Genomic DNA, 25,537 nt, shown 5'->3' on the forward strand with positions numbered 1-25,537 from the left:
TTGTAATGTGTTGTGAAAGCTTTGTAATCATTTGTGAATTATTGTAATTTAATGTGAATATTTTTTCGAAATAAATGTTTGTAGGCGTCCGACGATGGCTGAAGCATAGTAGGCCGAAATGTTACGTAACGACGAAGAAAATTAGTATCGTTTTTAATTTCACCGAGAAAAATCAACAAACAGAATACATAAGACTGCATTTTATTTATTCTCAAGGCTTATTTTATATGCGCTGGCATGTTGCGCGACATGTTTGTATTTTGGTTATTTTGGGCAAAGCCAATTGGAGAGAGACAGAAAGGCTACCTAGAATTGGTCGCTACTAGGGCAAAGGGTGTGTGCCCATAGATAGCACTGGACGGAGGAAAAAACGCTTGTAAAGCGAAAGGTTCTATCAATAAACAATTGAATATATTTTGCTTTTGCTGGGTGCTTCTCGGCGTTCACGACACATGCGAACCATATGGACGGTTTCGCTAAGGCGTGCACCGAGCCGAGGTAGTTAATTTGAATGAGCTAGAGATGGATAATTAGATGTATTACAACAACAAAAACAACAAAAAAATGTACCTGCTTTTTCAGGTACACTTCAAGAAAACTCGTCCAAACGTGTTAATCCGATTTAAAATAGATTAACAACGTTTTCTACCTCCGTCACACCATCCTACAATGGTATGTCATCTTAAGCTTCAGTGGCACGTAACAAGGCCAAAATGACGGCTACCGTTACCATGCCTACAAACTCGTTTGCACCCAACGCTTCCTTTAGTCCAATGGATCTAGGTAGCGTAACGGAAGAAAAATTAAAATACCTGCAAGACTCTATGTTACCTATGATGATTGCTATGTTAAATTTTACGTCCATGTTTGAAGCTTTTCAAGCGGGGTGGGAATTTGCTAACAAAATTGTAATGAAATTATAGTTTAACAATGACTTTAAATAATCATTTAAATTTATTAAATTGGAATGCTCGTTCATTAAAAACGTGCGAAGACGAATTTTTCAATTTCTTGAGGATACATAATGTGCATATAGCCGTTGTGACCGAAACTTTTTTAAATCAAATATTAAATTGAAGAGTTACTCTAATTTTGTTATTCATCGATTTGATAGAATTGTTGGATTCGGCGGAGGAATCGCAATTGCGGTTAATCGCAGGATCAAACATTCCGTTACGCCGACTCTTGACACCAAGGTGATCGAAAGTTTGGGTATCGAAGTTGAAACTGATCTTGGTATCATTTTTATTGCTGCAGCCTATTTGACTTTTCAGTGCGCTGGCGAGCAAATTAATTTCTTGAAAGGAGACTTACAAAAACTTACAAGAAATCGGTCGAAATTCTTCATAATCGGTGATTTTAACGCCAAACACCGAGCCTGGAATAATGCTCAAAGCAATTCCAACGGTAAACTACTTTTTAATGATTGCTCTGCTGGTTATTAATCAATTTTGTTCCCGAATGGTCCTATATGCTATTCGTCTGTAAGGAATCCATCAACAATTGATTTGGTTTTGACAGATCAAAGTCACCTTTGTAGCGAATTGATTACACATGTTGACTTTGATTCTGATCATCTTCCAGTAACTTTTTCACATTCTCAAGAAGCTGTTTCCAATCCCATTAGCTCAGTGTTCAATTATCACAAAGCGAATTGGGAAAGGTACAAAACTTATATTGAAAATAATTTTAATCATGACGTTGATTTACAAAATAAAGCATTGATTTCATACGGCATTACAAAATTTACATTGATACGGCATTACAAAATTTAAGTAATTCCATAGTTGATGCTAGAAATTTATCAGTACCAACAACACAGAAAAAAATTAATTCTGATTCGCTTGAAGAATATTCGAAGACGTCAATATAAACGTTCTCGTGATCCTGGTATGAAATGTATCTATCAGGATCTACAAAAAGAAATTAAGCATAGATTCACACTCTTAAGAAATGAAAATTTCGCGAAAAAGGTTGAACAAATCAAGACAAATTCTAAACCTTTCTGGAAACTTTCTAAGGTTCTTAAGAAACCTCAGAAACCAATTCCAGCTTTGAAGGAAGGTGACCACATACTTCTTACAAACGAAGAAAAAGCTCAAAAACATGCTCAGCAGTTTGAAAGCGTTCATAATTTTAATCTCAACGTTGTGAGTCCTAATGAAACCGAAGTCTTACTAAAATATGAAAACGTTTCAAATCAAGTATTTTCTCTAGACGATATTGTTGAAACAAACTATGATGAGATCAAATCCATCATGAAAAAGTTAAAAAATATGAAAGCTCCAGGTTGGAATTTTCAACATTGTTCTTAAAAATCTTCCCGAAATCACCATGAGATACTTTGTCAAAATATCCAACAAATGTTTTGATTTAGCATACTGCTCTGAAAGATGTAAAAATGCCAAGGTTATTCCTATTTTGAAGCCAGATAAAAACCCAGCAGAAGCATCTAGCTATCGACCAATTAGTTTACTCTCTTCTATTAGTAAATTATTTGAAAAAATCATCCTAATTAGAATGATGCCACATATCAATGAGAATTCTATTTTTCTTCCTGAGCAGTTTGGATTTCGTATTGGACATTCAACTACTCATCAACTTGTGAGAGTAACTAACATGATAAAGGCAAATATCCAAATCTCAGAGGGCTATTCCACTGGAGTTGCTCTTCTAGACATCGAAAAAGCTTTCGACAGTGTTTGGCACAAAGGATTAATTGCCAAAATGTGGGATTTCAATTTTCCAATTTACATAATAAAGATAATTAAAAATTATCTTTCTAACCGTACCCTACAAGTTTCTTATCGAAATTGCAACGAAGCTTGAATATTTTCAATGATTACATGAAAAAATGGAAAATTTCCACTAATGCGGCAAAAACACAATTGATTGTGTTTCCGCATAAGCCAAGAGATTCTTCTCTTAAACCAAATAATAACCATATTATTAAATTTAATGGTTTAACGTGGTCAGATCAAGTTAAATACTTGGGTTTGATTTACGATAAAAAAAACTCACTTTTAAGTATCACATTGAAGGAATCCAAACAAAATGCAACAAATATATAAAACGTTTATGCCCTCTTATAAATAGGAATTCTACGCTCTGCCTAAAGAACAAACTATTAATTTATAAACAAATATTTAGACCGGCAATGCTATATGCAGCGCAATCTGGGCAAGTTGTTGTGCTACTAGGAAGAAAACGCTTCAAAGGATTCAGAATAAAATTCTGAAAATGATTTTGAAACGTCCTTCCTGGTTTAGCACAAATGAGTTGCACAGACTCGCAAACATAGAAACATTAGAAATCATGACGAACAGTATTATAAGCAACTTCCGACAAAAATCGTTGCAATCTTCAATTGCAACGATTAACTCTCTTTATAGTTTATAAGTTAGTTTATAAGATTTGTTTAGCTCCTTATTCACAAGACAAGCAGGTTTAAAACATCCTACTGAAAAAAAAACTTAACTTCGAAAGCATATTATATCTTAATAATAATTAACTGAATCATGTAAACAATAGGGATGAAAAGTCACCACTTGTGGCTGAACACCCAATATACTAAATTAGAAATGTAATAAATAATATAATCAAAAAAAATATAAAAAACCTATTTTAATCCACCTAGCGGTGCAATTGTGCCTTTCTCAATCATGAATCACGAGAATGTGTGCGTTGTTTATATTCATTAAAAACTTTTAAATGCATATATTACATTTTATTAATATACATCACATGAAAACTATATACAGGAAAATAAATCATTATTCGAGTTCTAAAATTTTGAAAAAGAAAAAACAGCCATGGTAATATTGAACTGAAAAAAGGTGCAAAATCGCCAAATTCCCAAAAAGTCGATTTCTAAAAAAAAAAAATTTCGTGATAACATAAAATCTCGACGTTTCATGCATTTTAAAGATGTTTGGCATCAAAAATACGAATTCGATTTCTGAAATTTCATGGGGTCCCCCCTTTGAAAAAAATTTTGAGTTCCGGCTTATATGGGAATTTCATGTGTGACCGGACTGTTCAGTCTATATTTCCGGAACCATACAAGCGGTCCGTGCGAAATGTTACAGACATCTGTGGGGATAATATAGCTATCATTTGGGACTAAGTTTGTGAAAATCGGCCCAACCATTTCCGAGAAACTGATATGAGTTTGCTAGTTATGAAAGATGGCCGCTTTTCCCGGGCACTTCCGGAACCGTCTATGGTGGTCAATGTAGTCAACGAAAGTTTGTTTGGCCGTCGGTGACCTAGAACTGCAAAGTTAAGTTATTTGAGAGACATTTTAGCGAAATTTTTACCTTTTTTGCTTCCATCGGAGTATCGGTTTGAATCACAATTTGCTATGTGATCGCACGCCACAACCCGTAACTCCGGAACCGGAAGTCGGTTGGGGATAAAATTTAATAGCCATTTACGGGGACGCAATACCTTTCATTTAAGGTCAAGTTTAGTCGAATCGGTCTAGCCATCTCCGAGAAACCGATGTGACTGTTACTCTGAATTTGGATACTTCCGCCGGGGCTTCCGGAACCGATGATGGTGGCCAATGTGACCAAAGAGACTTTGAATGGCTGTTAATGACCTAGTACTACAAATCGAAGCAGTTGTGGTCACATTTTGGAAAAATTTTCACCATTATACATTCATTGCAGAATTTCTTAAAATCGACATTTTCTGCGTGATCGTACTCATCACCCTGTAATTCCGGAACCGGAAGTCGGATCCATTAGAAATTCAATAGCAGCCTATGGGAACGTTGCACCTTTCATTTGGGACTAAGTTTGTAAAAATCGGTTCATCCATCTCTGAGAAAAGTGAGTGAGATTGTGTTCGCGTACACACACACAGACGCACATACACACACACATACATACACACACATACATACATACACACACAGACATTTGCCGAACTCGACGAACTGAATCGAATGGTATATGTCACTCGGCCCTCCGGGCCTCCGTTAAAAAGTCGGTTTTCAGAGCAATTGCAATACCTTTCTATTGAGAAAGGCAAAAACATTTGAAGTGAAACAACGAGAAAAATGTTAGCCTTCGTTAGGTGTAATGTTTTTGTAACGAATAATTTCGAAATTATTTTAAGCCATATTTAAATGTTTTTGAAACCAAATTGTTTGTTAGAAATTCAGAGTTTGGTAAATATTACTGTCTTTGACGCGGCAGGCCAACAGGAATCGGTGCCGAAGTGGATCATATGTGGCCTCAATAATACTGTACAAACCAAGTTTTACGCAACCGAGCACTCAGCTAACCAAGATCTCAGTAAAAGTGACGTTTGTTTTGCTGAAACTCGGAAAATATATCACTGAAAATCAGTAAATTGAAGCCAGGTTGCTGAGCTATCGATTGAAAAAATTAACAGACCGTTCAGCTGTGCGAAAAACATCGAACTGAAGATGAGATATTCAAATGTTGAATTTCAAAAGCACAAACATAAATTATAAATGCTAATAACAGTTTTGGTTTCATCTCACTTAATGCCTGAAGCATCGAGACGAGTACATATAGACCTTTTAGTAGACCCAACACGAAAAACACTCAAATAGCTTAATTAGCTGTAGGAAGCTAAAAAATGCATTTAAAGTATAGTCCATAAAGCAGGGAAGAGTATTCTGATTGCATGAGAAAATCGAGATAGTGAACTTGTTCTTTGTTTTTTTTTTCTTCTCATTTTCAGCGTGCGCAACTAGTGTTTAGGATAAGCAATTTATTAACTAAAATGTACATAAGATGCGCATAAGTTGCCCAAGCAGAAAATAGGACGACAGGCGCAAGTCCAATCAGTTTCTAAACTGCTAATTCGACTGACACGCGGTAGACCTGTGCGCCGCCACGCCACGCCGCCGCAGCCGGTAAATTTTAACAAGCGCCGACGCCGAAAGTCACGCCGACAAGTCGCGAACTCGAAAATCGTTGACTCATAATTTTATCCACAAATCTAGGAACATTGTCTATGGTCCGAATATGCGGCATTTCCTGATTCATTATTTGTCACATATTGATCTTTATTTGGTATTGGTGGTTGTGAATTTGATCACAAAATTAACAAAGTCTTGATATTTTCTCGAAAATCATTACACGACACTCGGAATATAATTGATGGATCCATTCTTGCTTCGTCAACTGGTTATGATTGCGAGCATATAAGTTACAATTCACCATTCGTGCGCGTGGAATGGTCCACAAATTCTAAAAAAAAACACTTCCACATTCACGATATAGTTAATGAAATTTACGATTATGTGCCTGATCTTAATCTTTGCACGTAGTCAATTTCACTGGAACGTAGTGTATTATTCATCGAATTTTTAACCGAATAATGATTCCTAATATACTAGACACGATTCACCAGTCGAGCTCGTGAAACTGTTCCTGATATAGTTCATGAAGTAATTCATTTTCCACATAATCTTAATATAAACAATTACAAGGAACTCAGACTATTATTCATGGATTATTCGCGCTGCTCTTTGGTTTTGAAATTTCTATGTGAGCTATCCCTGTCAAAAAAAATGCGGACGAACATGGTCAGGCGATTTAAAAAGTTTGACGTTTGACTCAACTCGCCTGTGCTAATTGCCCCTAGTAACAAATGCAATTTGCGAATGCGATTTAAAGGCAATTTCAATACTTAGACAAATTTTCTGGCGGCTGAAATGGACTTGGTTGTTTTTGCGTTTTTCAAACATGGCGGTTCATGTTTGGCTTAAGTTTAAAATTTTTTTTTTAACAATTGGCGTGTTCCCGCTTGTATTTTGTTTGTTTAGTGCACTTAATTTAGCCAACGAATGTGGAAAATTGTGGAATCGTGTGTAAGTATAGTGCAACAAGATCTCTGAGTCTAAATGAAAGTCGGATTGTGGTAAGTTTTGGTGTGCAATACGAATTTCACCATCGATTCTTTCTATAGTCTGGTGGTGATTACCTAGTGTACCGATAAATTTATGTGAGTAGATAGTGAATCCGAAAATAATTATTATTTTTAATTTTCATATCAGGCAATTAAGGGCGATTAAATGGCGCGTTCCCTGGGCGATTTAGGGGCGATTTAAGAGCGGGTAGAGCGGCAAAAAAATGATGGCGGCACATCGCCCAAAAAAAAAATAGCCTCCAAATTGCCAGCAAATTGCTGGCAAATTGTAGGGCAATTAGCGCATCCGAGTTGGCAAATAGCCCCCCGCTAGCCAGCAACTTGCCCTTTTTGACTGGGATTGTGTACAACTGCTAGCAACCAGTCTCAAAGGCGCGAGCATTAGATACAAGGAAACTACTAGGACATGTAACCCTGCTATTCTTTTGTTAAGATTCAGTGTAATGTTTAAAATTAAATGAAATTGCGCTGAGCACCAAAAATACATTACCTAGCCACAATTCATGTCCGTGAAATAATTAAGAAAACTATAAGACACGTGACTCTGTGTAACAAATCCGACGGTAAGCTCAAGACTAAAATATCACGATAACACGACGAGAATTTACGAAAATCGTTGCAGATCGTTCAATTCTTGACTTTTTTAGTCAATAAAGTTAATACAAATCAATATATCATCAAGTTATGAACTAGAATCATACAAATATTAAACATATTCAGACATAGCCACCTACTAAACATTTGAGTATAATGGCATTTTTTTGTGTGAACTAGTTTTGTAAATACACAAAAATTATTTTCAATATGCGGTTCATTTATCATTGATTGACTAGTGATCTATTTTGAAATTAGTTGAGCTGAGTGATCTTGACTTTTCGCGATGCTGGTGTACTGATGTGGCGATGCAGAGGGTAAGAATTTTACCCCCAAATACTCACAGCAAAATAATTTTGTCACACGAAAATATGCTCACACCGCATCTACCATAGTTTGGTTGTTGCGGTGGCTAACAAAAACAATATTTAACGCCTTCTCTAGGATTGTGCATAAGATGTTCGGTTTGTTTATTTGCTGTCCCACATGAAGTTTAACGTGAGAATATTTATTTTGCTGCTTTAAAAATGCAATAAATTATTCATCGTGTGATCTAGCCCCACTCAGGAAAGATTTTCAGTGTCAGTTGCATCAGCCCGGTATCACAGACAAATAAGACGTAACACGAAATGAATTTTCATCACTCGTAGAAAAAACGGTCGATTTAAATTACAAAAAATGCACCATATCAGCGAGCGTGGCGTTAGTGAAGAGAATTCGACACAGAGCTAAATGCGTTACTTAGTTTCCGCACCCACCCGAAAACGTTACCGTCTTTTTAATCTCAAAACAAACAAAATGGCCCGAAATGTGAAATTCATTCTTGTCGAAGTGCCCAAGGCGGGAGTTGTTTACAATCATTTCTTAAGTTAGATGCCGATCGATGACTAAGCCCATAATAGGTTGTTAGTAATTTAATTGATTCGGTGTATCGAATCTAACTAGATGTATGCAATGGATTAGAATATGTTGGTCCCCGGAACTGCTGGAGAAATTGGTGGGGTGGAGGTGCTACGAAAATTAGAGATACGCTCAGACCATTTGCAATCAGGCTTGTTTAGTAATCAGTTTCAACCCAACAGGAGCTAAAACATCAAGTTGTGGAATTATTATGAATGATAGTAACTGTATATTTAGGTTTCGTCAGGGTGTAGATCTGTATGATTCCATCACATCGAGCATACTTTGCACTCAATATAGAAGCAAATCTTACGTTGAAAGAAAATGTAGGGCCACGGAATCGTATGCCTTATCATAGCGGCGATTTGGTACTTACAAGAAATAAAAGCAAACGTCAGCCTCAAAAATAAAGTAATGTGTCTACCTTAAATGGTGTCCTTACACGATCATTAAAAGTGACATTTCTGCGCAGTAATGCCATTAATAACGCCTCGTGTTAGGGTACCTGATATCTGCGGGATTCTAAAAGAGCGACGGCAAAGAAGACTAAATAGAAACAAAAAACAATGAAGCGACAAGAATTAATTTCCTCAAACAAAACTAAAACTGTTTTACCGTTGCTTAAATTCCCAAATATTGAACAATAAATAATTATTATGGGTCATTGAAATACAGTCGTTACTCTGCATTCTTCAAATTTGTCCATTGCAATCATTATTTCATGCGGAGTCGTAGTATTCGATAGAGATGGTCGGGTTCGGGTTTTTGGACCCGAAACCCGGACCCGACCAGAACCCGACGGGTTTCGGGTCGGGTTCGGGTTCTGTAGATTTAAGCTTATCGGGTTCGGGTCGGGTTCCGGGTTTTCAAATTTGAAATTCTCGGGTTCGGGTCGGGTCCGGGTTTATGAAATTTTGGACTTTCGGGCTCGGGTCGGGTTCGGGTTTTTCAAATTAGGAATTATCGGGGTCGGGTTTTTGAACAAAACAACCCATCCATTTCATGACACTGGTTGCGTCTATACACAAAACGCAGTCTTTTTTGTAGTAGTGAATTATACTTCGTAATACGAATGGATGACACATATAACCGTACCAAATGTTAGCACCTCTGAATCGCTAGAATTCGTCGTATTTTCTGGTGCTCAAATATTGTATTTTTTCATTCTGGCATAAAATTCCGTCTCTTCAGATTCGCAAACTGCCTGAATTATTTAATTTTTTAAACGAACATTCATGAAAGATCATTCAACAATACGTGTTTCACATCTAAAATCTCTTTGCGTATTATTTTTCATGATAATTAGTAATATACCAAGTCAGCAGGAATTTATCGGAAAATATCGGTTCAACTTTCTATAATGGAATATTAATTTCGACAAGTACTTTAAAACCGGCCGCGGCGACTTTTTCTCTACGTAAACGGTTTTGTGGGGTACATTCGTACCCCAGAACGAAAATCGCTCTAGTATGTCTAATTTTTATTAAATTTGTAATTAAATTGGATAGTTTTATTCTAAAATCATTCGTAAAGTAACCTGTTTAAAAATATTCGTTTTTTGGCTATTTAATTAGGTAATATATCATTTTGTATAGAATAAGTCTTTAAAATACGTCAAAATTCTCTTTTTTTCTTCATATTGCTATAACTCCGGTAGTTTCAAATCGATTTTGACCATTTATACGACGTTGTAAAGCTTATTAAATTTCCTTTTGAACATTTTTTTTCAAAAACCGGTCAAAAAGTATATTTATTCCGATGCTTTTTTAAAACCAAATGCCAATACAAACGTTAAAAATACAGCAATATGCAGTAACAGAGATGAAACAGGAAGGCGTCGAAGGAATAGGTAGAGCCGGTGCATTGTACGTGTATATAAAGTAAGTATGTTCCAGAGCCTGGGCTGCAGAAGATAACGATTCGAATGATGCGTCTTTCATAGTATATAAAAATCATATTCACGAATGTGTTTTGACTCTTTCATCCGCAAAAACAAAAATTACGATACCGATCCAAACGCATTTTCTAGTTGCTTTGCTATAGTGCTTTGTTATACCAAATAACAGATACTATTATTCAGCAGAGTTGCTACTTATACAACTTTACAGAAGTTTCTCGCTTACTATGTATCGATATTTTGCTTTTAAAAAAATATATAATTTTTTTTTGAATTATGTACACATGACAAAACACTAACGCTAACGGTTTTGTGGGGTACATTTGCACCCCAAACAAACTTTAAGCAAGCACTGTTAAATTGGTCAAATTAAACAAATAGGTTGTACCTGCCTTCACGGAAGTTTAATAATCAAATTGGTTTATGATAAAGATTTCTTGCAATTCTTGCAAGAAACTGTAACGGAAAAATAAGGATTTGGACTCATAAATTTGGTGGTACTTTGGGGTCATTATGGCGGCTCAAATTTAAAAAGGGCACATTATTTTTTTAAAAGCAGATAGTTTAGGCCAAATTTATTTTCTAGAAACTGTGTTTGTTCCATCAGACCTAAACCTAGCTTCACTTCCGCCAGGTTTCGTTGTTCATGACACTCATATGGTGATGGGATAATAGCACCATTATCAAATCAGTGGTACATATATAATAAAAGCACTTTCTGTCAGATTGTTCCCGGACTGAGCTGTTGCATGATCCGGAATCCTTCATGAAAATACATGAATTTCCATGAACTTAACGAAATGATCGCAAAAATTTTGTGTGTTCTGTTGAAGCCATTAACGGATTTTTAAGTTTGGAGTCGTTCCGAGAGCTCCATTGGAGATGTCGAAGCATCTCTATTGGCGCGCATACCGTATAATCTGAAGCATAAAATAACGTCAGAAAATGATTGATACCCTCCGATTTGACCGTTCCAACCAGTAACGTGGGTGACGTCATGTAAACTGTCGAATACGAATTGCCAATTGCCATAGCTTAATTTAATACATGTAATAAACTATACAAAACTGCCTTGCAGGAATGGTTTCTGATAAAAAATCAGAAATTTTGGTTAATTACGACGGGCAAGGTTGTTGGAAACTGTGACCATTAAGCTTTCTGTTTCCCCATGAGATGGCCGCCGATTTAACTTAATTTCCGGTTAAGATATCAATGATTTATCAAGTTTCTCAGCACGTTACAAATTTGACTTTCAATAATAGTAAATATAAATGCGGATTCTACTCGGTAGTGATTTGTTTTTCCAAATGCAGATATAACTCAATGCGTATGGTGCTACTTCAGATTCGAGTGATTCTACTATTCTTAGATGAGTCAAGGGTCCAGATCGGGTGCCTAGAATTGAAAATCTTCGAGATCTTTGGTTGATTCTCCGTATTAGCAAGTTGGATTCGGATCGGGCTTCTCAAATTTTAAATTTTCAGGTTCGGGTAGCTTAATTTAATACATGTAATAAACTATACAAAACTGCCTTGCAGGAATGGTTTCTGATAAAAAAAATCAGAAATTTTGGTTAATTACGACGGGCAATGTTGTTGGAAACTGTGACCATTAAGCTTTCTGTTTCCCCATGAGATGGCCGCCGATTTAACTTAATTTCCGGTTAAGATATCAATGATTTATCAAGTTTCTCAGCACGTTACAAATTTGACTTTCAATAATAGTAAATATAAATGCGAATTCTACTCGGTAGTGATTTGTTTTTCCAAATGCAGATATAACTCAATGCGTATGGTGCTACTTCAGATTCGAGTGATTCTACTATTCTTAGATGAGTCAAGGGTCCAGATCGGGTGCCTAGAACTAAAAATCTTCGAGATCTTTGGTTGATTCTCCGTATTGGCAAGTTGGATTCGGATCGGGCTTCTCAAATTTTAAATTTTCGGGTTCGGGTCGGGTTCGGGTTTTCAAATTTTAAAATTCTCGGGTCGGGTCGGGTTCGGGTTTTACAAAATTTTCATTCTCGGGTACGGGTCGGGTTCGGGTTTTTAAGTTTTAAAATGTTCGGGCTCGGGTCGGGTTCGGGTTTTTCAAATTTTATAATTTCGGGTTCGGGTTCGAAAAAATTGAAACCCGACCATCTCTAGTATTCGACATCGACAATTATTCTATTTTGTTCTTCAAATTTTACAACTGTAAAAATAGTTCCACCTTTCATTTATTATCTTGCATTTGGCATGCAGGGTGGGCACTATTGGAGCTTCAGTTGAAAAAAAAATATTTAATCTGGTTGCAAGAATTACTTTTGTGCAATGTGTTCAACAGATGTCGGTAGTACATCGTAGGCGATGATTTTTTTCAGAATTTTCTTCAAGCTGTAACGTCTGTTTGTAAGTGCTGCGAAGTCTGTTACAAGAGAAACCGAAAATTTGCGAAAGGAATTGTACTGCCAAGAAGTTTTTGTGGTTACATAGGCGTTAATATTCGTCACGCCGACACACGCCGGCGCGCCGCCGCCGATAGGGCCCAACGGCGCACAGTGATCATCTTCCATACAAAAGTCGGACAAAACCTCAAAAGTGGCCCGAATTTGATGAAAACTTCACATTAGGGTAATTTAGTGACGCTGAATTCATATTTGATGTTTATTTTTTTGTTTTTAAAATCCTCAAAATTTTGGCACTTAGGGTGGTTCGAAATATCAACATTTACGAATATAAAGTGCACTATTTCCGAAAATTCATTTACAAAAAATTGGATGCGGTGAATTTTTTAGCAGAATACATATTTTTTCAATTGTTGATAATGATATGACACATCTATAAATTATATTGCGAACCCTGGGTAGTCAACGGCTACCATGCGTCTCCTTCAGACGTATCATGAAAAATCACCTTTTATCATACCTCGGGGCAGAAAGGGGCAAAACAAGGTATTCATTTTCGGAAAGTACACTAATTTTCAAGTATACTGAACAACAAGCGATCTTTCCGAACCATTTCAAAAAAAAGTACAGCCACTTTGAATATTATAACTTTAAACTATTGCTCGATTTATTATTTGTTGTTCATGTCTGAGCAAGAAGAAAGGCTTGTATCGACTAAATCGAATGGCAGCTATAAGTCCAGCGAATAATCTTTCAAATGAAATCATTTTGTCCCCAATCGGAATCTTAACTAAAAAGATATATTCATTTGAATAACTTAGATTTGAAAAGAGTTTTCCTCAGAATTCATCATCTATTTCACCTTTGAAGTTCTGTAAAAAAATGAACTCTCGTCTTCGGGACTAAATATTTTAAGAAGACTCTATTCAACTTGTTAAGAAATGGAGAAAAATGTTAAATCACGAAAAATCTAAAATAAAATTTCGAGGTTTTGTCCGGCTAGGCGACACTGTGCGGCGTGACGCCGGCAACGCTGCCGCCGCCGGCCAAATATGTCGCTTACGCCGCCGCCGATTAAAAATGCATCGGCACACACCTCTAACACGCAGTGCTACCCAGTCAAAAAGGGCAAGTTGCTGGCTAACGGGGGGCTATTGGCCAACTCGGATGCGCTAATTGCCCTTCAATTTGCCAGCAATTACTGGCAATTAGGGGGCTATTTCAAATGCAACATTTGGGCGAATTGCCGCCGTCATTTTTTAGCCGCTCTACCCGCCCTTAAATCGCCCCCAAATCGCCCAGGGAACGCCCCATTTAATCGCCCTTAATTGCCTAATATGAAAATTACAAATATTACTTGTTTTCGGATTCATTATCTACTCACATAAACTTATCACTATACTAGGTCATCACCACCAAATTATAGGAAAAATCAATGGTTAAATTGGCATTGCACACCAAAACTTACCACAATCTGACTTTTATTAAGAGTTTAGGTCAGATATCTTGTTCCACTATATTTACACACGATTCCACAATTTCCCACATTTATTGGCTAAATGAAGTGCACTAGACAAACAAAATACAAGCGATAACACGTCAATCGTTTAAAAAAAACTATTTAAAGCTTTAGCCAAACATGAATCGCCATGTTTGAAAAACGCAAAAACAACTAAGTCCTTTTCAGCCGCCAGAAAATTTGTCTAAGTATTGAAATTGCCTTTAAATCGAATTCGCAAATTGCATTTGTTCCTAGGGGCAATTAGCACAGGCGAGTTGAGTTAAACGTCAAACTGTTTAAATCGCCTTCGTCCGCATTTTTTTGACAGGATAATCACAGAAGTGAAACTTATTCACCAGTGATTCAATACTAGCGTATGCAAAATAACTGGTGTATTGGTATATGTACGTTAAAAGTCTTTACTTCTATTTGAACCACTACTAAGGAAAAATTTGCAAAAGAATTCGTGGAATGTGAAAAATAGCCGAAGCGCTCAACCACTCTAGAGGGCCATTCGCCGATCAATACAAATAATGAATATCCATTCACCGATCACATGGACATCAATTCACCGATCACTTTTTATTGCTCATCTGCTGGCCGATTAACAGTTTATAAATGAAATTTTTTAGTAATTTCTAAGGTTTTATTGATTTGAAAATTTACATATAATACAGGAAATACCAATTAATACATTAAACAGTGTGACGAAACCTTATAACACTAAACATATGTATTATTTGTATAATTTATTATTAAAATGTTCTCAATTTTATCAACCAGTAACGAAAGGTTTAGTATTCTTATAGACTGTTATGAAATTTTCTACAGATTGGTTTTATGGTTAGAGATATAGGGGAAACCGAAGAGATTTGAAACAGAGGAGAGCTGAAACAGTGTGCATTACTAGCGAAACAGTACCGTTAGGGATAAAACAATAGAGAGATTCCAACTTTACATTTGTGTTCGGTTTATGAATCTCCATGATTTTTTTCTGGTAATTTCAATATTCTGATACAAGAGCAATTTTTCAAAAGGGCGTAGACGTTCCTACGTGCAATAATTTCAACATTTTTTGTTCGTTTACACTAGTTTATACAGTAAAACTATCTGAGAACGAGGCAATTAATAATTCTGCACGAAAAAAATATACACTGAAAAAAATGTTGTGTCATTTTTCACAAAAACAAAAATTTATGATAAAAATTAAAAAAGGCAAAAAAAAACATTTTTTCTATTTTTTTATATTTTGTTAACAAAAAACTAAAGAGAAAAGAAACATTTTGAATGTAATTTCATGATGGAGAAATTATCAGCAAAAAAGTTTTTCTAACAATAACTTTATACATGTTTTTAAATTTCATACTAATTGACAAACAAAACTGTAATTTTATTACAGAATATAATTATAAGTATCATTTTAAATCAAAATCCATTTAACAAATATCTTCCAAAATGCGATAGTTTTCAAGATATTTGTAATTTTGCTCCAACAAAAACAATTAATTCGCGTTATTATGTCATTTTTAAAAGTTATTCGCGTTGCCGCATCATAAATTGTCAAAAGTCTAATGTTTATCGTTTTAAGGACATAAAAGAAGCTTTTTCAGTGTATTTGGATCATGGAGAAGCTTTTAATAAAAAAGTTTTCCTAGCATCACCTTTTGACAAATTTTTATAATTCATACTATTTGCAGTCAAAAGCACAATTTTATTTTTGAATATGATTCTAAACGCCATTTTAAATCAAAATGCTCATAACAAAAAATTTCTGAAATGTAGTAGTTCTCGAGATATTTTAAATTTTGTTTTAACAACACAATTATTTTGTTTTATTACGACCTTTTCAGAAGTTATTCGCAGTTTCTCCAACGACAACAATTAGTGTTTCGTAAGGCCAATAATATTTCCTATAACTTTCCCATTGACATCAAGGCGATATTGTAAACCGTTTGAAAGCTATACAAGAACTATCCTAATATGATTCAACCATAGGATTTGATGATTAAACTATATAGTTGAAACAAATTTTGGTTGTTTTTGTATAGCTTTCAAATGGTTTAGAATATCGCTTTGATGTCAATGGGAAATTTATAGAAAATGTTATGGGCCCTACGAAAAACTAATTGTTGTCGATGGAGAAACGCGAATAACTTCTGAAAAGGTCGTAATAAAACAAAATAATTGTGTTTTTAAAACAAAATTTAAAATATCTCGAGAACTACTACATTTCAGAAAATCTGTTATAAGCATTTTAATTTAAAATGGCGTTTAGAATCATATTCAAAAATAAAATTGTATTTTTGACTGCAAATAGTATGACTTATAAAAATTTGTCAAAAGTTGTTAGCAAAACTTTTTTATTAAAAGCTTCTCCATGATCCAAATACACTGAAAAAGCTTCTTTTATGTCTTTAAAACGATAAACATTAGACTTTTGACAATTTATGATGGGGTAACTCGAATAACTTTTAAAAAGGACATAATTACATGAATTAATTGTTTTTTTGGAGCAAAATTCCAAATATCTCGAAAACTGTCGCTTTTTGGAAGATATTTGTTTAATGCATTTTGATTTAAAATGATACTTGGAATTCTGTAATAAAATTACAGTTTTGTATGTCAATTAGCATGAAATTTAAAAACATGCATAAAGTTATTGTTAGAAAAACTTTTTTTTCTGATAATTTCTTTATCATGAAATTACATTCAAAATGTTTCCTTTCTCTTTAGACTTTCGTTGACAAAATATAAAAAATAGAAAAAATGGCTTTTCTTGTAATTTAAATTTTTATCATTAATTATTGTTTTTGTGAAAAATGACACAACAGTCTTTTCAGAACGTTTACGCCCTTTTAAAAAATTACGCTTGAGTCAAAATAATCTTATTGACTGTGGAAAATGATTAGTCTTTCATGCCGGTTGAACCTGTAAGTTTATCGGAATCTAAGATGGTCGGTCACAATTTTAGAGATTTTCGGACGGACCTTCGTGGAATTCCTCAATAATGCATTTGTTTAATTTATATCGTGCCCACAAATCCTCCAATACACGCCACCTACGTTGCATAAGTGGTTGAGTATTTACGGTAAACACACTACAAAAAATGAGCAAAAGTAAGTTTTCGTTATTTTCTTCAAATTGGTTTTAATAGGATATTAAGTGATGTTCGATCATGAAAATATCACTATTATGTAGTCTAAGCGTTAAAATTTATGAATTGCATGCGTTTCATTCTGTCTTTGCGACTTATAAATTGTAAATTGTGAATCAAGCTTTACTTCTCGACCTAGGAGAATTGAAACACCTTGTTTCAACTCTCCTCGATGATGAACTTCTAGTCTTATAATAATGTTATAATCACATTAACGTTCCTGAACAAATAAAAATAATCAAGATTCTGCTTTCCTGAGTTGACAACAGTGATCAACGTTCTTAATTTATTATATCTAGATCATTTAAAGCCACAGAATATGCATTTATTCTAATTGTTTACTCCCATCAGATTCTGAAGCTTGGAGCGAAGTGACGATAATTCAAAATGAACTAAATACTACCGACATGGGTACCAAATTATCTGTTTTCATCAACCCGTATCACTTTTAGTCATAAATAGTATCACTGGTCAAATCAAACATTCAAATAAATGTAGAATGTTCTAGGGGAAGCGCTTGAAAAAATACATAACTAAATATATGAAAAATGGGTATCAAATTTCTTGATTATACAGTTATAGTTAATTAGTAGCTAGGTAAAGTATCTTAATGTTATTACTGTTGGGATAAGTGCAGAAATTCCTGCATTTGTAATCAAAATCTAACATTAATTTTCAAAACAAGTGTCAGTTTTTACATAGATATAGAAAAATAATGTTATGAATGCATGTCATTTTAAGGAATTATCTTAGCTTGAAGGAATAGAAGTGATACAATTGTAACATTTGATGCTTTAGAAAACGCTTTGATAATATTTAAAATAATTGGTTACTTGTTTCAACTCACATTCTTTGTTTTTTCTACTTACCTCGGTATAAGGAGAATTGAAACAAAGAGAACACTGTTACAAAAATTAATATATTGATGCTTTGTTATTGATTTGTACCAGTTATCCTGATGTAATTTGATAAAGCATAAACAGAAGTAAGAAATTTAAAAATAAGCAATCATTGAATGACAGTTTTTGTCGATTTATCTAACAAAAACAAAAAATTGTTTCAACCCTCCTCGGTCTCCCCTATAGTATGAATCGTCCGGTCACATAAGGAATTCCTATATAAGCAGGAATAGGAGGCTCCATGAAATTTCAGAAATCGAATTCGTATTTTTGATGCAAAATATCCTTCAAGTGTATGAAACAACGAGATTTTATGTTAAACCGAAACAAAAACTTTAAGAAAAAAATTATTTTTGAGACTGCTGATTTCGTACATTTTGGCATTTCTATTATAGAAAGGTTATCCAATCCTTTGGAATTTTGATCTTATAACTGGGGCCCACAGGGTCGAGTCTTTTATACTATTTGACTTAGTTTGTGGAGAACGCCAAATGTCTGTGTGTATGCGTGTGTCAAATAATTTCACTCAATTTTTTTCAGGAAAGGCTGAACCGATTTGCACAAACTTTAGTTTCAAATGAACGGTATAACGCTCCAATAAGCTGCTATTGAAGTTTTAGTTGAACCGACTTCCAGTTCTGGAGTTACAGATTGAAGAGTACAGTCACACTTGCATGGTTCAAAGGATTGGATGTAAGTCGGGACTTCATCCGTGTGATGTCTAGGCTCATGTCCAATCATTATACTTTAGATGCGCATCTCCGTCGTATTGGGCTCGCTGAGGGTAATCATTGTGCTTGTGGAGAAGGTTACCATGACATTGAGCATGTTGTTTGGTCCTGAATATCGTGAAGCCAGATCACAATTAGTAGATTCTTTACAAGTCCGAGGAAGACCAATCCATGTTCCTGTTAGAGACATCCTGGCGTATCGCGATCCTCTATACATGGAACTTATCTATCATTTTCTAAAAACAGCGTCTGTCAAAATTTAATTAAATTCTTTCCTTCATACTCTCATCCAAGGCTAATCATTCACCAATTAAAGTGTCCTAGAATATTTAGTTTTTAAATTTAGACAATAACAGAAAAAAAGTAAATAAATGCACCCGAAAATACTAGATCATTATGAAATACAACAATGTAAGGAAAAAAGCAAACAATAAAGTGATTTCAGTGTTAGTTTTAGACAAAGTACTAGTATAGTTAAAATTAGTCTTAAGGATTTTTGTAACGTGCTATGTAAAAAAAGAAACTGGCGTAAAAAGCTTTTGCAAATGCCGTGTCAAATAAACGTATGGAAAAAAAAGTACAGTCACATAGCAAATCCTCTTATAAACTGGTAACACCATAGTGTCCGAGTGATGTAATACATATTCAAATAGGTTCAACATTAATTTAATTTGCGGGTCTAGATCACTAATAACCAATCAAAGTAGCTTGTTCCTAAACGAATGTCACGCCCCTTTTTTCCAGCGAGCTCCAAACCGATTTTTACAAACTTAATTTCAAATGAAAGATATAATTTTTTCATCGACTGCTATTGAATTTCATTTAGTACTGACTTTTGGTTCCGGAGTTACAGCTTGATTATTGCGGTCACATAGAAATTTCTCATATAAATCGGTACAATCATAATACCTCATAGGATAAAAATCTTTTGAAACTAACATCAAATTACATCGATTCGCTGGCCTACATCACTGATAGTGAATCAAAGATTCTTAAAATAAATTGTCAACTAATCGATAATTCCCACACATCACTTCGGTGATGATTGAACCAATTTTCACTAATCTAGTCTCAAATGGAAGGTATAACATGCATTTGGGTGTTGAACCCTTCCATCCACCCTTCTCCTCCTTCCTCCTACACCCCCCACCAACTCTCTTACCCCCCCCCCCCCCCCTCTCCCATCTCAGATCAACCTCACACACGCACTTCCTTCACCCACCCGTATACCAAAATATGTTAGGTTATTCGCAACGCATCCTCCACTCCCACTAATTATCCCCATATTATATATTTGTTTGTTTCAAGAGTGTCAACGTTGACACGGTGCTCATCAGGTTAGTGGCAGTCTTGCACTGATATATACTTACCAAGGGTAATAAGAATGAAATAAGTATTTCTACAATGTTATATTGAATGTAACCAGCTATTAAATTATAGCTTTGATAAATGAGAAAGGCACAATTGCACCACTAGGTGGATTAAAACACGTTTTTTTGTAAAAAAAAATACTTTTTTGCACAAATCGTGTGGGTCGAAAACGACTATTATAGCGTTTGAGGGTTAATTATTCATACTTCACAATTACACGAATTTGCCACGTTCCGTAGTTTGATCTATGAAGTGTTCAAAGCTCCCAATTTGTTGGGTAAAAAACTATTTTTTCTTCAGTAAGAAGAAAATTGTTTTAAACCACGTTGCGCGTATAGGACACGAAACCTATAACTGAATTAGTTATTGGAGGCGTTTCGAGTTCCTCTCATCAGAAGCCGACACTAACTTAGTTAACGGACTAAGCCAGCGCCGGATTGACGCTAGCGCCAAAAAACGAAAATACGATTTGTGCTTCTGAGCAAATCTCTAGTTCTACGTGAAGTCCCGTAAGAAAAGAAGTTCTGTTTAAACTGATGAGAATTAATGAACCGAAACTTGGTTGGGCTTAGCAGGCCAATGTAATAAGCACAATGCTGTATTTCTCCTTAGAGGAGAAAATTTTTTGTGTAAAAAACTATTTTTTCTCCACTCAAGAGAAAATTGTTTTATAATTAATTAATTAATTAATATCAACAGACACAGTATGGTCCTAATGATAATTTCTTAATCTATTTAAAAAGTCAACATGTAATCTGCTACGTGGAATGTGAAGATCGAACTCGGATGACACTCTGTTGAAGGTCCGCTGCAAACCAATGATGGCACCGTTTACTCCATAGTTAGTCCGGCGAAGAGGCAATCGGAGGAATAAATTATTGCGAAGGGCGCGAGGGCGAACGTTCAAATTTATCGCACTGAGAAGCTCGGGGCAGTCAATTCGATCTTGCAAAATATCCGAAATCGTCATAGCACGGAATAGATCCCGTCGCACTTGCAATGTATCGAGTCCAATAAGCAAACCCCGGCTTTCATAACTTGGCAGCTGGTGAGGGTTGCTCCAAGGCAATTGACGAAGGGCAAACCGAACAAATCTGCGCTGTACTGTCTCAATTCGATGGACACCGTTGAGATAATGAGGGTTCCACACAACTGAACAATATTCCAGAGTTGATCGAACGAGTGAGCAGTAGAGAGATTTCAAGCAGTAAATATCTGAAAAGTGCTTAGATATTCTCATTATGAACCCCAAACAGCGTGACGCCTTTGCGACAATATAGCTGATATGCTGTTTAAACGTCAGTTGTTCATCGAGAAAAACTCCAAGATCTTTGACGCAATTCGCTCTGTCAATTGTGGATTCAGCTAGACAGTAATTGAATCGAATTGGCGTTTTTTTCCTCGAGAACGTAATGACCGTACATTTCTTGGGGTTTAGGGTCATTCGGTTGATCTCGCACCATTCCGCAAACGTTTCCAGTTGGCGTTGAAGGAAAGCTGCATCATCAGTATTCCGTATTCTATGGTATAACTTGAGGTCGTCGGCGAAAGACAACCGTGGTCCTTCTAAACAAAAGTTAACGTCGTTGAAATACAGAAGAAAAATCAATGGACCGAGATGGCTGCCTTGCGGAATACCAGATGAAGCAAAGAACTCTTCGGATACACAATCACACCACGTTTTAAACCACGTTGCGCGTAAAGGACACGAAACCTATAACTAAATTAGTTATTGGAGGCGTTTCTAGTTCCTCTCATCATAATCCGACACTAACTTAGTTAACGGACTAAGCTAGCGTCGGATTGACGCTAGCTCCAAAAAACGAAAGCACGATTTGTGTTTCTGTGTTTGTGAACTCTGTGTTTGTGAAAGATTTATCATCCAGCCATCCCTCGCACGAATCTTCGGCTCTCCACAAATGGGGATCACAAAATCAATGTTTATGCTCTGCCAGGTATATGTAACGTTGCAACTTACTTGATGATCCCCTGTTGTGATTTGGTTCACGCTAAACTGACGCCTGACCATCCGACATCTAAACAAATCGATAGCGTCATACGTCTCCCAACCTTTGAACGGAACGGATCGTTATATTTCACAGTGGTGTTCGGTGTGTAAATTTCAGTGAGTGAAGGTCATCCTTTGTTCGTTCGTTAGCTGCCGTTCTGCTGGTGCCGGCAGTAAATCCAGTACATTGTTTTCGCTGGTGCGGAACAATCGACGTTGTTTGCAGATAAGTTTTGCTTTATTTTTGACATTAAAAATGTCTTACTCCACTATCTGGGGCTAGGTGTCATTCTAAAATCTAAACTATCTCCCATGTAACGAAACTATGTAAGGTTTGCACGCTTATAACTCCGATATTACAAGATGGATTTTAATCATTCATACACCAACCGATTCAGAAACACCTAACTTAAATATTGGTAATAATTTAATATCTCCCCAATAAAAGTAGACTTTTGGAAATTGGTAAAATTAAAAAGTTCACGAAAAACGGGAAAATTACCATTCGTGAGGCAGATTTCTCAGACACAGCCGTCAAGAGAGGGCAGCTTAGTTGCTCAATGAAACACGAAAAGTCATAAATAGAAGCAACGCATGTCCGTTTACATCAGTTGTTGCTCTTATCCCATACGAGCAACATCGTCTCCGGGCGATGCAATAAGCGCTATCGATTTTCGGTAACGTTGGCATTTGCACACACTCGCACCTAAGTGATTAAACCATATACTGTTAGTTTATAAATAGAGGTGACGCGTACCCGTTTGAATCAGTTTTTGTTCTTATGTCGAACGGGTAAGATCATGGCTGCAGCGTCTGGACACTACAATAAGCGGTAGACGCTATGCATTTTCGGCAGCGGTGGCCGTGTGCGGATTTTTCGGGTACCAGCACGGTGTCACAGAATGATTTGCAAAGTGGGTGGGCGGGGTGGTTTTGATTTAATTCAATACGGTGTGTGCTGCTTAAGAGTGTTGCGTTTGAAAAAAATATATTTTTTTTATGCATGCGTGTGCGTTGTAACTTGTTAATCCATGTTTACGGCGCTTTGTAGCTGCGTAGGGTAAAGAGCCTATTGGTTTTCATGTTTCATATTTCGGTTATATGTTTTTTATCAGTAAGGCATCTGACAACGTGCTTTTGTAGCTATTGCACTGTTCAGCAGCGTAGTATTTTATATAGGAGAGTACACTCAGATTTCTTTATGCGGATTTTGAAATTTACGCGGTTTTCATTAACGCGTTTTTTTTTTAAATTTATCCGGTTTTCATTTACACGGCCTGTATCCCCTGCGTGAAAAATCTGAGTGTAATTGCATCGGAAACAATCCATTCCCAGCAGAACTTTTTGTTTTATAATTTCAAACACTTTGGTTCGTACTGCACACAACGGAAAATTTTAAAACAGAACTTACCGTCCCAGCAGCAGTTGAAGCGGGTGTTCTTTTTCGATTCAAATTCAAGCCATGTCTTAAGCGTTACTGGACTTAAAATTGTTTTCCCAGTTTATCCAGTCAGAATATCTGTCCTACCCTATGTATTTAAAACACAGTTCTAATTGCGTTTTAAAGTATACAACAAATAGAACGGTTGGGTATACTAATTTAAATTTTAAAATAAATCTGTTTTAAATTATGAAACAAACCGCTGTACTGAAGATATAATTATGTCAGTCCCATTACCACATAAAACACCTATATAACATAAAACGCTGCAGAATTGGTTTAATAATACAATGTTTACACTACAGAGTTATAACACGTTTTAATAATTAGCAACAAGAAAAATGTCACCAAGATAGCATAAAAACCCGTTTTAACTGGTAGTGCGAATTTATCAAATAATTTCATTTTTTCCACCACTAATCGATCAAGAAATACTTAAACTTAAGATTGTTCATTAGTACATTATTATTGAGTACATTATTGAAAATTTAAATGGAAAATGAAATTTCATATTTCATGGAGAATCTGTATATTTCCGTTGGCGCTCTCAGTATGGAACTTTTCTTTTGAATATATTTTCTGGACAGACCAACCTATTTTTACTAGATGGATCAGCCAAATAATGCCAATCACCTAGTGAGATACTTGATTAATTAATAGATTACCGTTAAAAAACCTTCAATAAATTATGTTTTGGTGGGGAGGTTATATAGCAAATTGTGACATATGAAAACAGGCGAGTGAACAAGAACGTGAGTCGATATGTGTGATGGATAAAATTCATTTGCACGCTCTTGAAAAACGCTACATTTTTAATGTCACCGTGGTCGTGTCCTGTACACAACCCTTTAATTTTTTCCCTCGTTTGCTTTCTTTTCTTTTCCCTACTTTCACTCTACCTTGTAATCAAATAATAAGACACATTCTCGTTTATATAACGCTCTGCCCTCGTGCTTAAATGGCCGAGGGCGAAATACCATCTGATGTAATCATGGAAGTCCCTGATCCCCCTAACACTCGCATTGCTCCCCGTATAAAGCAGTACCTAGAAGGTTCCTCTGGGCCATGGGTGGTATATTTTCGGACCGGAGAGAAACCGGTTAATATATTAAAACTTCCTCGAGATCTGACTGCTAATTACCCGGCCGTAACTCAGATAACACGTGTTCGGGCAAACAAGATACGTGTTCTAGTGAATGATCTCGGCCAGGCAAACGCGATTGCTTGCTGTGAGCGCTTTACGCGGGAATTTAAAGCGTACGTGCCTTGTGTGGCCGTAGAAATCGATGGGGTAGTGTCCGAACCGGGCCTGAAATGCGAAGAACTGTTGGAGCACGGGGTTGGCTGTTTTAAGGACCCCTCACTTGAACAGATTAAGATCTTGGAATGCAAACAATTGTATACCGCAAACACCGAGGGAGGTAAGACTACCTGCTCTCCATCAGGCTCGCTTCGGGTGACATTCACCGGGTCCTCTCTTCCCAACTACATCCTCCTTGACAAGGTTCGCCCCTGCTTGTACCGCGGGTCATGAGCTGCAGCAATTGCAAGCAGTTGGGCCACACAGCCACATATTGTGGAAATAAGAAACGATGCGGCAAATGCGAAGGAGAGCATGAGCATGACTCTTGCGACAAAGAAACTGAAAAGTGTATTTGCTGCGGGGGCCCTTCACATACTCTTAAATCATGCCCTGCGTACAAGCAGCGCGGGGATAAAATTAAGCGCTCCCTTAAGGAACGC

The 25,537-nt window shown here is 36.1% G+C and overlaps 2 protein-coding genes across 18 annotated transcripts in view; one reads left to right on the forward strand and one right to left on the reverse strand.

Moving 5' to 3' along the window:
* LOC131691078 (metabotropic glutamate receptor 8) overlaps window positions 1–25,537 on the forward strand; it is a 1,433,400-nt gene that overhangs the window by 1,226,076 nt on the left and 181,787 nt on the right. The window contains exon 12 of one of the 16 annotated variants that reach the window (XM_058977260.1): window positions 18,784–18,885. The exons of 14 other annotated variants lie outside the window; for them this stretch is intronic. In XM_058977260.1, the coding sequence (XP_058833243.1) occupies window positions 18,784–18,855 (72 nt within the window). In that variant the 3' untranslated portion in view covers window positions 18,856–18,885. Of the gene's footprint in view, window positions 1–18,783; window positions 18,886–25,537 lie in introns of those variants that run through there. One more of the 16 variants, XM_058977264.1, reaches the window with a different exon arrangement.
* LOC131691095 (uncharacterized) overlaps window positions 1–25,537 on the reverse strand; it is a 243,315-nt gene that overhangs the window by 174,770 nt on the left and 43,008 nt on the right. The window lies entirely within an intron of this gene.

Source organism: Topomyia yanbarensis, chromosome 3, assembly GCF_030247195.1.
Source record: "Topomyia yanbarensis strain Yona2022 chromosome 3, ASM3024719v1, whole genome shotgun sequence".
Classification (NCBI taxonomy): Eukaryota; Metazoa; Arthropoda; class Insecta; order Diptera; family Culicidae; genus Topomyia; species Topomyia yanbarensis.